This window comes from Amphiura filiformis, chromosome 3 (genome assembly GCF_039555335.1).
Source record: "Amphiura filiformis chromosome 3, Afil_fr2py, whole genome shotgun sequence".
Classification (NCBI taxonomy): domain Eukaryota; kingdom Metazoa; phylum Echinodermata; class Ophiuroidea; order Amphilepidida; family Amphiuridae; genus Amphiura; species Amphiura filiformis.
The window spans coordinates 6,366,484-6,381,435 of record NC_092630.1 but is presented as its reverse complement, the minus strand read 5'-3'; the positions used below and the strand labels follow the sequence as shown (position 1 = coordinate 6,381,435).

General features: G+C 35.7%; 1 protein-coding gene across 1 annotated transcript; it reads right to left on the bottom strand.

Annotated features, from left to right (window-relative positions):
- Positions 1-5,484: 5,484 nt before the first annotated feature.
- On the bottom strand, positions 5,485-14,856 carry LOC140147036 (solute carrier family 22 member 21-like). The gene is made up of 7 exons (XM_072168809.1): positions 14,629-14,856; positions 12,297-12,527; positions 11,743-11,939; positions 11,141-11,470; positions 10,027-10,158; positions 5,975-6,047; positions 5,485-5,709 (listed from the first exon to the last, which is right to left on the bottom strand). Exons 1-7 carry the CDS (start codon positions 14,854-14,856, stop codon positions 5,485-5,487), a joined length of 1,416 nt encoding a protein of 471 aa, XP_072024910.1.
- Positions 14,857-14,952: the final 96 nt, after the last annotated feature.

The window sequence follows — 14,952 nt, the reverse complement described above, 5'->3', positions numbered from 1 at the left end:
GGTTGATATGAGAGAGATATAGAGACCATGAAAGGAGAGATGACGTGAAGAGCTGTTAGAGGGTATGTGAGAGAGAAAGGGAAAATGTTAAAGAGGGAAAAAAACACACATCTAAATTACGAGAACGAAGGGAAAAAGAATAACGGAAAGGAGTATCAAGTAAAACGACATGAAGAAATAGAATGAGAGTTGAAAGATAAAAGGTGGGTGTTTGTGTGTGCGGTGGGGTGTGGGGTGCGTGCGAGAGAGGAGGAAATAGAAAAATAAAACGGCGTAAGATTGAAGTAACCAATCTGTTATTGTGTTAGGAATAGCTTCAAAATTCAACCGACTGTCATATGGACTTAACTAAGTCTTTTTGACATTCAAACCGCGTGATTTTTGTGACTTTAAGCCCTGGACCAAGGCTAGACAGAACCGGCGCTTTGACCCGGTTTCTATGTGTTCGGAACAACAGAACTTGATTAAAACCACCGGTTCTGCCAGGATGCCGGTAGTTAACGAGTGGTTGGGTTTTGAAGTCATCTTCTGTGTATGTTGCAAGATTCAAAGAAATTAATTTATCAAATTGAAAGAGCAAAAGAGGGAATATTATACAAAATAGAGTGGAGTACGAGTGAGGATTAAAAGTGAGAAAACAGAAGTGAGGGCGAGCGGAGGAGAGCGAGATTGAGAATAAGCGAGAATAAGAAAATAAACGGATATATATTATTATTATTATTATTATTATTATTATTATTATTATTATTATTATTATTATTATTATTATTTCTATTTTTATTTCTATTATTATTTATTATTATTTATTATTTATTATTATTAATTATATAAAACCGCCAACCTTAGAAACCTAGTAAAGTTAAATACAAAGCATCCTTCACATATATGTATAATTATAAGAAAGCTGGTCAACATGTATAGCTAAATAAAATAATATTTGTCATGTTATCAATATACGTATATAACTGAAATACAAATCATAATGACGCAGTGAAGTCGTTTGTCAGTTAGTTAAATGGATTAAAAATACCCTATTAAAATAAACGTCACGTTATAAACATGGGCGCTGACATTACAGCGTCTGGACAGGAAGTATGGAAAATGACATTCGGTACAGCAGGTTATCTTCCTGTACATTTGAATGGAGAGGCGACAAGCATGACCGATTTCTCAGCACAATGTTGACTTTTTATTGTTAGAGTTTTGATGACCATGTCTGACAAGTTCAATTCATTTTGTGTATATTGATCAGTCAACTGAATTAGTTGCATGATGTTGTTATGATGGCACCCATGGGTCACGTACGTCACGTACGATTTTTTTAATCAATTAATATTAACCACCTAAGCGCACTGTTTATAATTGTAAAGTAGATGAATTAATTGATAAAATAGATAAATAGATCAACAAATAATCGATAAGAATAATAAAATGTAAATAAAGTTCTACATACAAATAATAATCTAGATTTGGTAGATGCAGGAATCGAAAAATAAATCAAATTAGCCTTATTCGAACTATGGCGTACACAGAAGGAGGGCAGCCTTTAATCTGGGTAAAAGCCGGCAAATTCAAAAGACTTTACCCACTTCGTGCAGCGCCATCCTATGTCCGCCATATCTCGAAAAGGCTAATACGGGCCATTTCTCTCAAATTCACAATGATTCGAAGATCTGAATTGAAACCATTTAGAATAAATACCATTATAATGTAGCCCTAACTTTCACAGAATCAATTCTCGAAGTCAAATTCAGGTAACGACATTTTGAATAAATACGCAAAAGGAAAATTGAAGATTTGTTTTACTTTCATTTGAAATTTAATATTAATAAATATATGTATTTATATACATATAAATAATATAAATACAGGCTAATCAGAACTATTTTGCACCAGTATTTTGATAAACATAACATCTCCCGTAGGTTAAGAAAGTATATGTAACCACGATTTCACATTCACAAACATGTGTAAACTATCTCGCATTTTAATAATTTTTATGTTAGTTTTGATGTTATTGTTATTTTAAAATAGGTGACTTAACATGAGTAAATGAGGAAGGTGTTCAGATTGTGCACTTCCAACACAAAAAACACAAAATCCTTGATATTGTGGTTTCATCAGAAGTCCACTGATGTTGTTGTTGAAGCGTTCTCTGAATTATTTGACATATGACACAATATTGCACTCTGGTGAGGTCGCATTGCATTTGCATTACAGTATCTATTGTCCCATTTGTCCCAATAATGGACCTTAAGATTATCGACATTAGTCTTATTTTCTTGTGTGATGTCACCTATTTTGAACGGTATTCACAATACATGTATTGCAGAAATATAAGTTCAACTACGTGTATATATAATGGGTCAGGCCAATGCTGGCAATATTTATTTCCCGGGCCATATCTTCGAACGAATCACAAATGAAAACAAATCATTCGAAAGGCCGGCGAAACGATACAGAATATTGGTCTGATTCCTCCCATTTCGTGTACGTATTATTATGTAAGATATTAGCGGTTTGCGATGTCTCATACGCCACGGGCCTTACGGTGAGTCTCTGACCCAGCCGGAATGTTCGATATATTATAGATGGCGGATACCTTCTAAAGACGCCTAACATAATACGCCTAACCTTACACGTCCAAGATGCAATCTTAGACGTCTAAGATGCCATCTTGGACGTCTAGGAATTTCGCGGCAGATTTAAAGGAATCACAGGTCCAGAAATTCCAAACAGCTAATCATCTTTAAAATCGTATTCAATTATTGACCAACCCCTAAGATTTCTTACACGTCTAAGATTGATAATTGTAGTGATGGACGGTATCACCAAAAGCTCGCAAAAACAGCTTGAAGACCAATAGCAGCTCGTACAACAGATACCATGCACACTGATCATAAAGTACAGCGGGAATGGATAATCAGTTCAGTTTAGTTATAGTTACCAAGAAAATCACCCAGAAAATCATACTTTTTATAATATCACTATTATAATCCGGCAGAATTATGGCAAATCGCCGCCTCATTTTGTATCAGGTCTTAGAACACACTGACCAAATGCCACGACCGCATCCATGCCGGGTCAACAACAACAGGCACCAGTAGTGAGAGCATCTACATGTATAGAGGGGTAGGCTTACATAAATTGTTTTTGCTACAGTCGGAAGTTATACTGACATGTTATCACTTCTCCTATACTTCTCCTTGCTAGTACTAGTAAGAGGTTGTGCAATAATAATATGAATGCCTTGTAGAGGGTAAAATTGCAGTGGGGACATTTCTTTTGCAATTATCCCCCCAAAAAAGGGGTGGGTTCAAGTAATTTTGGCAGGTCGAAAAGGGGACAAGCAATTTTTTTGGCAAACATTTACAAGTGGCATCTGTCTAAACAGTGTCCGCCGTACGTTTTGATCGAATTTGCGATACCGTTCATCACTAGTCATGGTAAATGGTGTAAAATCTTACTAGTAGGCGTGTAAGATTTCATTGGTCAATAATTGAATAGACCTAAGATGATTGGCTGTTTGGGATTTCTGGCCCCGTGGTTCGTTGATTTAAGTCTATCGCGAAATTCTTAGACGTCTAAGATTGCATCTTGGACGTGTAAGGTTAAGTATATTATCTAAGGCGTCTTTAGAAGGTATCCGCCATCCATAATGTATAAATTGATACATTCGCCTTGGTGAAGGTCCCGCAGTAAGGCGCATTGCTTATGGGATATCACAACGTCTTTAATAGTCCACTTTGCAGGTCAAAAAGGCGATAGAAATCTTTTGCACCATGTGTAATACATTCATTCTGTAATAATAATAATAATATTGTATTTGGGCAATATTGTATACCCATTTCTGTAAATGTAAAGTATTGTAAATTATTTGTAAAATACTTTATATTATGGATATGTGGTCCAAAGATATACTATCATTTTTCATAAAAAAAGTCTATGTGTGTCCTTATTTATCAATCAACAACATTTAAATAGCACAAATATTATATGCATAACATATTCCCAGGCGCTGGTACAATCAGATCGCTTTCTCCAGGTGAATATTACGAAACACAAATCCTGTCGGCACTTAGATCGTGACTATCAAACAACCCCAGGATGGATTGGGACAATTAGGGGTTAACACTGTACTCTTTTTGAAACACACTGTGATTTACATACGCAGGTATTGTACTCTGCACACGTATCCGACGGGCAGGATTATGTCATGGTTCATTGACCCAATAAGTTTATAAGTTCATGGTCAATATATCTGAAAAGAAAAAGACCCACACACCAACCATTTTAAGAAACCTAACCCTAATCCAGAACCTACAGTATCGGTTAGAAAGTCCACTATTCTTTTTATTTACCTTGAAATATTAGGGCTAAAATACGATTTGTTTGGATTTTGAAACGTTTAACCCCCGCAAACCAAATGTATTTACAAGCAAATCGTTTAATGTCGGGTAATATAAGGGTAAACGTTTTAATAACATTCAAACAGTTCTAACATAATGTTACCTAAGTGTTGACCAAATATTTTTTCAAAAATATTGCCCATTAATATAAACGTTACAAAATGATATTTTGACAACATTTTTGAAATGTTGTAGCATTTTTCATAATAGTCATTAGCCGATTACAAAAACTACGGAAGCAAATAACCAACGATTTAAATGATATAAAAACCTTTTAACCCAATAAATAACCACCATAACACGTTTATCCAAGGGGACTGGAATACTGGCATGTACTTCACAGGCAGGTAGTGAGTGTTAATTGAGGTATAAAATTCCACCAAGACAGAAATAGCATTTGATGAAATCTGACCATCTTCCTTGGCCCAGACGATATTCTTTTAATCACACATGGAAGCATTATCTTTGTTTCGAAAGAACTCATGCATTCTGTATTTTAAAATATTGCATATATTCTCACATTTCATATGAATCTTATACCAAGGTTAAAAACTAATTCCTGTTGAAAAGAAACCAGCCGGTCGCCATTGACGGTAAACAATGGTGTACTGTGAGAAGTCCTGCCGTGGAATAAAAGTATTAAGATAATGTACTCCAAAAGACAAAATAACGAACCTCAAATATTTATTACCACGTGACATTACTTAGTCTACAGTTCTGTATGGAACGCTGTTTGTACATTTGTGTATAATTATGTGATCTGTTCCCATGAAAGTTGAAAGTTTGGAGACGAACCAATTGTTGAGTTGATGTTCTTTGCTTGGAGACACCAGTATTGGAAGTGGAATGCGGACAAAATTGAATACAGAGTACAGCATATTATGTCAAAATTCACAGAGGACATACCATTTATTATACAGGTGTCTTCAAACAATGAACAGAAATTCAACAATTGGAAGGTCACGAAACTTCCAACTTGCGACTGTACGCTCATTTCGACGGAACAGGACACATATATATATTACAAACGGCGGTTTTTTTTTTGGTAGTTTGGTTGTAAATCATTCTTATATGATCAAACATCGTTTGTTTGTTCATTCTGATTATACTCTGCTTCTTTGTATCCAGACGGTCGTCCAGAGCGCCTATTACACAAAGAATCACGGGCAAGTTCTATTCCGTCCTTAAATGTTTCAGGTAGGGGTATATTTTTGGTCTCTGGTAAGATTTGACTCACAAAAGCAGCAAATATAGCACACACCCCTAGGAGGTTAAACGGCAAATATTCTGTTACATTATTCTGAAACAAAAACAACAAACAAAAAAACCGGGTAAATATGACCATTTTCTGCAACGACATACATTTTCAGTATTTAGTAATTATCATAAATTATTAATTAAGAGAGACACATTTAAAAACATCTGAAATAACCTCGGGGAAACACCTTACCAACAATTGATTAAAATTGCGCAAAATACGCCAAGTTGTCATAATATTATGTCCGAATTTAAGATAAATTCTTTGTAAGAAGCAAAATCACTCAACACAATGGAATTCAACATACCATGTAAATAATATACGGCGCCACAATACCTCCAATTCTGGCAAACATCGAGCAGACTCCTAAACCCAGTGTACTGTAAAATGTGTTCAATAATCCAGTTAAGTTTTATAAAAATGAAACATGCCATGAAAAATAACCATTGTAATACAAAACCTTCATTTTGACTAACGTGAAGCAAACTCCAAAACAAAAGGTACGTAACATGTTTAGGAAAATCAGTTTTATTGGAAATTAAGCATACTTAGAACAATATATGTAATCTAATTTGCATACGATTTGCATATAGACTTCCTAAGCTATTACATTAAAAAGACAAATTGAAGTTCTTTCCTGCTTTTAGCACGAATCGTAAAGAAACATTACAGGCTGTGTCAAAAAAGAAGTAAACTCATGTTTGAGGGGCTGTAACTAGGGATCTGTAACAAATCTGCTATAAATGAAAATTATTATTGGAAAGAACAAACTCTACACGTCTAAATAAAAAAAGAATTGTTTCAATTGCTCACAGCAAACTAAAGTTATACTCATTTGAATACAACCACTCATTTTTGTAGCTGCACACGGCTGATTGATTCTCATCTATTTCAATTTCGACGAATCAGCAAAGTGCTAACAGGATTTATTATTGAAATGACAGCTTTTGCTTTTAATTTATATTCAACAAAGTCTTGACGATACTGTAGTTTGTAGGGATACCAATGCAAGTCTTTAAGAGCGAGAAGCTTGATTGGGGAATGCTGTAATTTATGTCTAACTCTAGCAATGTTCACTGCTTCTTAGTATCCCATGTACATTGAGCTTGTTCATATTCTTATACTGCTCCCTTACATGGAATCCGATTAGCTGTGGGAAACACGCTGAAGTTCAGTGGGACTCTTAGTTTCATGATACTTCGTCGACACAAACGTGCGCTTCCGTGGGGTAAATTGTGGTGCCATGTTGTCATTTGGCCGCGTAACTTTATTTGCATTTGAATATCGCGCCTTACCAATCAATATAATAAGTACTTGGGAAGTGAAACTGTGTGTAGCCACAAAAATGGGTGGTTGTATTCATATGAGTATAACTTGAGTTTGCTGTGAGTAATTGCAACAATCCTTTTTTTATTTAGACGTGTAGAATTTGCTCTTTCCAATGATATTTTTATCTTTAGGAGATTCCTTACAGATCTCTAGTTACAGCCCCTTAAACATGAATTTACTTCTTTTTAACTCAGCCTGTAGGGGACCTTCGGAACAAAAGTGTGTGGAAAGCGGTTGATATGCTATAAATGGGTGTTATCGTTATCGTGGGCAGATTCTAAAATATTGGGGTCCTTCGAAGCAAGATAATAGAAAATAGGGTAATTTGGAGCAGATTCTATATAAAAACAGGGGCCTTTCATGCATGGGAAGATCCTTAAAATGTGTTCTTTCGGGGCAGATTTTAAAACTTGGGTCTGCGTGGAAGATGCTGTTACAGTAGGACTTTTTGCACAAAAAAGGTATTGGGAGCAAAGTTTGGAGTAATTCGGGGGAAATGTTTGCTTTGGGGAAAGCACGAATCATTTGGGATATTTGGAGGAAGAATGGCCCCTTTGGGGAAAAATTAAAATATATGGGGTCTTTGGGGGGAATACGGGCAAACGGGCAAAAACAGGGGGGGCATTTGGACTGCACAACTTAGTACTGAGTCGACCCAGACGTGATATTGTAATTTTAAAAACAGTAAAGTGATCAAATACCGGACTGGCGTAGGCATGATTTCTGGTGTATAGAAATATACGATGCAAAACGAATACGCAATCCAGAATTTGCCGAATGTAGAAACAACTATAATTGCTGTGGATATACTCTTTCCTGTCAAAAAACAAAACAAAAACAAAACAAAGACAGCAATGAGATCAGTATAATAGAATAAAGACTAATATGGTGGTAGTTGATCATTTTATCTTAACTGGAAAAAGGGTGTAGAAGTGCAGATGCGAAGGTATCGATGAGCAAATTCGAAGCTAGACTTCTCGCAGAGGATGGTGGACGACGTCATTTATTGCGGTAACAGCCAATTGCAGCCAATATCGTATGCAATACAGACAATATGTTGGCAACACTGCCAAGATCTATATTAACAGTGGAGAGGTTACGATTCCCAAACGCCGTGATCGTAATCCCTTCCATCTATTCAAAATCACCCTCTTGTTTTAACTGAACGAGGTCACAAGATAAACTTTCATGAACGTATGCTGTATTGCAGTAGACATAACACCAGATGACCACTAAATTTTAAGTATGCCCTATTGTGACCAGGTCAGATGATGGTCTCAGCCAGAGGATGATTTAAGGAAGCCCCATCATGCACTGTAAAAGTGTTATCACTAGAGTTTCAACTGCCACTTTACTTTTCAAATCCCATTGAACTCTGTGCAAAAGATGTTGTTTTAGAATTGCCCGTGTGTCATTATTACTTGGTCGATTTCAGATCTAAAGTGATGTAAATATGTATGCATGAAGGATAATTCACACCTTCTGTAGATAACATAAAATGTGAAATCGACCAACTTTTTGAAGGTGTTTTTATTGTAAATATATCTGTCCAAATTCAAATTTAACCATGCACGTGTGTATGCAGTGGGCGGGCAGTGGTGTCATGTTCACTCACACAGCTGTGCTAACCGCAAGACTTGCTGGGAAGTGCTTAAATCATCCTCTTGGTCTCAGCAGTCCAAATCGCCTTGTGCTCCATCGTGATGGAGGAGCATTAGTTAGCTTAGAACCGAGACTAGTAATATGTCGCAAGGTCCATTGGAATATCGCAATCTGTCTACTTACACGGAACAAAAAATACAACATTCTCAGACACATACCATTTGTTTTCGGAAGACAGGCAGTAACTATACAGCAGATGCCACCCATGAGAAATGCAACTCCAACAGCAGGGCGGCGACCAACCCTATGTAATTTATTGTAGGCAATAATGATAATTAAACAACTTGATGAATGTTTTGCATGAGGTGCACACATTAACAAGTTTCTTCAATGATGCTTTATTTAAAACATTTTTTATTTCAGTTTTAACTTTCGTTTCATTTGTTACTTCCTTTGTTTGAGTTTTCTTTTTTCCCTTTTGTTTAAAATTAAAGGCGCCCATAAATGAGCATTGCACCACTCTCAAACAAGATGTCTTGTCCGTGGCTTTTTGAATAGGCCAGTTTGTCACATTTAACACTGGACCTTCGTCTAATCAAATACTTGTAACTTTGCTTCTTGAAGTCACATTGCATTAAATGGGTGTCATAATACATTATTATTAGATAGTGCATCTAATAAATAAAAAAATAATCCTAAGGATACTTGGCGCAGTATATTTATTGGCGAAGTATATTTAAAGGAATGTGATAGGCAGCTTATGCCACCTAACCCATTAGAAATATAACTCTGAGACCAACCCTAATGACGACTACATAACTTCATGTGTTTTCCAACGTGATTGGTTTGCATTGATGTATCCATTAATAATGCAATAATGTATTCTGCGCTCTGATGTCCATAAAATAACTTATTTTTGGAAAACGCGTTATGCAAATTTATTATTTCAAACGATCGATCCCGTACAGTGTATCCATGAGAGTGCATCGTCGGAAACAGAAGTAGAACATTGACGTATTGAGGAATAAAACTGCTATCGCATACCTTTTGAATTTTGACAATTGACCGCTCCGTTCTTGAAATATGAAAGTTTTACAAAAATGCGCAATTTTCAATCCATTCCATAGATTCAAATATCAAAGTACATTGATTTGTACCAGATCTAGATCAGTCACTGATATTTGAATCTGTATAATGGAATTGAGATAAATAAAAAATTAGGTATTTACGTAACATTACATTTCTTATATTTTCAAGAACGGAGCGGGCAATTTTCAAAATTCAAGTTAAGTGATGGCTGTTTTACTCCTCAACCACATCATCTAATTACATTTGCTCGGTTCGGGCATTAAGGTACCAACAAATTCAAGTTTTTGACGATACATTTCTTTCTGTGACATCCTGTATGTTAACACTAAATAATCTTACCACTTCTGAAGTAGAATCATCAGCGATGCAGGGAACTCTGCCACACACGACAAAAAGACGTTTAGGTACATATTGCCTGAGAGTGTGGCGCTATTGAGACTTAAACAAGTGTAAGCAATGGCAGTTGCAAACCTGTTAAAGAAAATAATGGAAATACAATTGGTATAAATAGAAACAGGTGCTTTCGATTAAATGGTATACTTAAAAATACATTTTGTGGAAACTGTTACAGGTATATTTCAAACTAGACACACCTGGTGATCCCCACACAGACCCACCCTGTATAACACACATACATGACTGATGAGAACTAAGGGGACTGTCATTTTCTGCAGAAGGGGGTGGGTCATGAATATACTGGGGGTCATAGAAATAGGGGGGTTATAATTTTTGACACCAACATTGGGGGGGTGTTAAGAATTATTAAGGACTGGTGACCCAATATTTAAGGGCTGGTGACCCAAAATGCTGGTGACCCGAAAATGTGCAAAATTCTTTTAACTTACGATCAAAATGTACGCACTATTAGTTATACGACTCAAAATTTTACCTTCTTTACACATATGATCAAAATTTTAACTCGCGCTCTGCACACTTTCTTTGCATTGAAGTTGTTGCCCCCTTCGCGCCTTAGTTCCGGCAATGATTAATGTGTCGTCAGTCTGTGCTGGACATACTGTAAGTACAGTGTGCGCGGCCGTCCCGGTTTCATCTTCCCATGTGGTGGAATATAAACGACATATTCTCGCACAGGCTCCCCGTTTTCAAGACGCAGTATATGGACAAGAAATTTGAGTTGATGAATCTTGTTCTCGGCTGCTGTGTGTCCAGAAATAAGCTGAAACATGCTGGGTTATACCTTTTTACTTTGATAGTCGATAGTGGTTTAATTTGAGGAAATTTACTTGTTTACCACATTTATTTTGCAGAAACTTCCCTTATTTCTGAACGAATATTGACATCTATTAAAGACTTATTATGGGACTTAAGTGAGAGAAAATGGGATAAATTGAACTTTATTATACCATATAAATGGTTTAATTTTAAGTTCTTTTTTTATTGGGCACAAATCTTAATATTTATTAATGAAGAACACAAAGAAGACCAATCTTACCAACAATAGCCCATAACAACAAGGTTCCGGAACAAAATTGGTTCTTTGATAATGTCAAGAAGTGAGCTATGTCGAAGGTCAACATTAACTGATGCATTAATCGATTTGTCCATTTCACCGTCATTTTCTTTATTGATTGGTTTATATCCGTGATTTGTGGGACTTGTATCAGTAACACAATTTGTCTTTGTCATGGGAACATCTTCATTTTCCAAAAGAAAAGACTTTGGTGCTTTGACGTTGTTAATTTTGGCCATTTTTTGTAAGATTTCTTCAGCCTCTTCGATGCGACCCTGAGAAATAAGCCATCTGGGAGACTCCGGTGTAATCCTAAAAAGTGAGAGAAAGTTTAAGACTTTTATTATTGAATTTCATTTTACACGACGTGACAATTATTGATAATGGTATATTTGATATTATTTTCTTTTTTCAACTTCGTTCTTCTCCTCAAACTCCTCATTTTATTTTCTACTCCACCTTTCTATTCTCTTTCATCATCATCATCACCACCACCATCATCGTCAGCATTATAATCTAGCTTCTTTAGCATTTTCATCATCATCATCTTCGTCTCCTCCTGCTCCGTTTACGGTATTCCTTACCACCACATTGGGATAGCTATGAGGCAGATTAACGAAACAAATAGCTCATAATGTCTCCAGTTTGGCAAGAGGTAAGCCACTGGTGTGAAGGTAGTGACTGCCACACCCCATATTACACCAACGAGAGGAGTAGACATGGTACGGACCTCTGGTGGAAAGATTTCAGTTAGAAGTACGTAGGAGCTGTTAAGCAATCCCTAAAAATATGAAATAAATAGTTTATGTGGTGTATTTATGGGTATATAACATCATAACATTCATAATTGTTTCCCAAATATCAACATGTCCACTGACTGTTATTGCATATTAAAATATTATGTTTTTCGTTCTCCGTACTAAATAGGCCTTTTTATATGTTCATTCTCCGTTGTAAGCCTTTATATGTTTGATATAAGCAGCATCTGTGGTATGTTATTCGTGTTTTGTTTTGAATATTTATTTAATAAGAAACATGTTGAAGATTTTTTTCATCCTATCAACCAAGAGAATTGAATATAATAAGTTTCATAACATAACTGTTCGAGAGTTAATATTAATATATTTTCTAACCTCACCTCACTAAATAGGCCTACTAGAAACCAGAAGAATACTACCAGATAATAATTCCAAGAAAGCGCCATTGCCATTCCACATAGGGCTTCTAATACAAGTGATACATGTAAGACGATCTTCCTTCCAAAGTAATCGGAAAGCTGACCGGATAGCCACGAGCCGACAAGAACACCGGCCATAAAAACAGACTGTGCTGCTTTGGCATATATGTCTGTATCGCAGTAAAGATCGAACTAAAGAAAACAAGAAATACCGTATGTTTATTAAGGCAGCTGTGTACTCTCAGACATGCATGTAGTAAAAGTGCCATAACTTTGTAATTATTCACGCAAGACATATAATAGTATACATTTTTATAAAGGCAATACATCAATGAATCTTAATATAAATACAGATTTGGTGTAATTTTTGTTCGGTACATCATAACAAAAAAACACTCTTTCCAAAAATGTTTGTTTTGTTTTTTTCTTAATCTTGAGACACCATTCCAAAAACGGGTTTTTTTAGTTTTTTGATATTGGCCTTATTTTTTGAGATATTGACCATATAAGGCATCAATATGAACTTTTTAAAATTCACAAACGCCTATTTGCACAAAATGATGCCTAAAATCGGAAATAGATCAAAAAAAAAAATGAGAAACCCGTTTCTTAAGTCGCTCATGCTTTTTATGATGAGCATAATTGCTTACCTATATAGATGCTGTATTTATTGAGTTATCGTGTACCTAAATCGTCATTTTACCGAGAAAATGAACATTGAAATAAAGGCCGTTGAAGTTTAAAGTGGTCACAAGTTGCACTTTGATCGAAGCTCACAGGAGAATGTGACAGTTCTCGTTTTTCTACCTTACATTACGTGAACATCGGGTAAATCAACAGCCCCTTGAGAAGTTTGGGTGAAATCTATTCATATCTTGATGTTTAAATCGGGGGAAAGAACTTGAAAAAAAAAATCACATTTTATCAGCTAAAACGGAGCCATTTGACCGCTAGGTTTTTATGAAATGAGTGCTTCCGTGGTGCTTCCATAAGATGCGCCGCGCTTGCAGATAAGCGTTGCGTAGTGTATATGTGCGTTAACAAATTGCGCGTCTACAAAACGCGATGCGTTGTTGCGCGCGTATACCCCGATGGTACAACAAAGATTGTCTTTCCTTTTAAATTGCGGAAACGAGTGAAATAGTGAAATAAAATCCATAAAATAGAGCAGTTGGAGTTAACAAATCTGGATTTTCTTTCCTTGTATTGATAAAAACATAACAAAGTAAATACATTTCAAAAAAGCTCAATTTCGCGAAAGAAACAATGTCTAGAGTACACAGCCGGGTTAACTTACAGCGTCTCGCAAATAGACGTGTTGACACTTCTTTTTAATTCAAAGTGTCTTGCATTGACACAACTTTACAAGGGCTATTTTAACGTGCCCACGTCCGTGCAATGAGAATAAAAATCCGTGCAGTGAGAATTAAAAATTCGTGCTTGTTAATATCCGTGTTTATTTCTATACTATTCAAGTTGGGGACGAGCGGGTGCGCAACAGGCGTTGGGGACAGAGTGCTGAGTGTCTTTTATGCAATTCGCAAAATTTGCATGCGTTTTTGCATTCTTATTAATTTGATTTTGTAAAACATAATATCATTGAACTTGGTGACAGTAACGCTGTGAACTTCAATCGAGCTACAGCTAGATACAAAATTGCAATTCATTTAAATAGATCAAATTTAAAGTGAAAATTTATCCTAAATAAATTCAAACATTTTCTTTTGTAATTTTCTGATTAACATTTAATAAAAAGTGAACCAGGTGTGTGCTAGGATAATAAGAATCGAGTCATAAATATGCACTTTCAAAGTCTATAAATTTTATGTAGTTATTTAGTTATGACAAAACACAAAATTCACGTCACAAAATATTAAGAATTAATGTTGGTCTAGTGAGCCACTTATGTTTGTTATAATCGTGAACAATATTCTTAAACACAACAAGTTGTCCTTACATAATAATTATGTTATACTTTCAAAAGCAGAATATATATTCTGTGAAAATTTGCCAATATAGTTATTTGTAAAGATTCGAAGCGACTTCATATCACAAAACACCATTCGTATGAGTTTTCACTCAATTTGACAGAATAATTCATACTGGAGATAACCTTTTATGAGGCTAATTTTTGCTTATCCAGTTTCTTATTACCTCGGGGTTGTTACCTGCATTTCAGTGGTAATAATCAATCATCAAGTAAAGGAAAAAATAATGCTTTTAAACCTTTTCGGTAATTGTGTAAAATTCAAAATAATAAACATGATATTTCTTTGACCAAAATATAACTTACATCAGTAACCAAGCTAGCTTCTCCGCTCTGACTCACATAATCCCAGCCATAAACACAATCTGTCAAGTTGGTCGTCACGATACCATCATCTGTCACGTCATACATATGACATTTATCAATTTCAGTTGTTCCATCATTAGTTTCTGTCACGGGAGTTGTCTCGTTAGATAGAAAGCCACTTGGAGGAGTACAGTAATATGTTTTGGGAGCATATCCCACGAAGATCATCCCTGTTAATTGGAAACCACTGAGCCAGCAGCAGTAGAAGCTCATTAAAAAGTAAAGGAACATTTGATAACGACCACATTTACCAATATATCGAAA

Coding starts and splice junctions, on each gene's coding strand:
- LOC140147036 (XM_072168809.1), bottom strand. CDS start 14,856: ATGATCTTCGTGGGATATGCTCCCAAAACATATTACTGTACTCCTCCA. Junction 12,528..14,628: donor AAGCTAGCTTGGTTACTGAT/GTAAGTTATATT, acceptor TGTTTTCTTTAG/TTCGATCTTTACTGCGATAC. Junction 6,048..10,026: donor ATGATTCTACTTCAGAAGTG/GTAAGATTATTT, acceptor CACATTTTACAG/TACACTGGGTTTAGGAGTCT.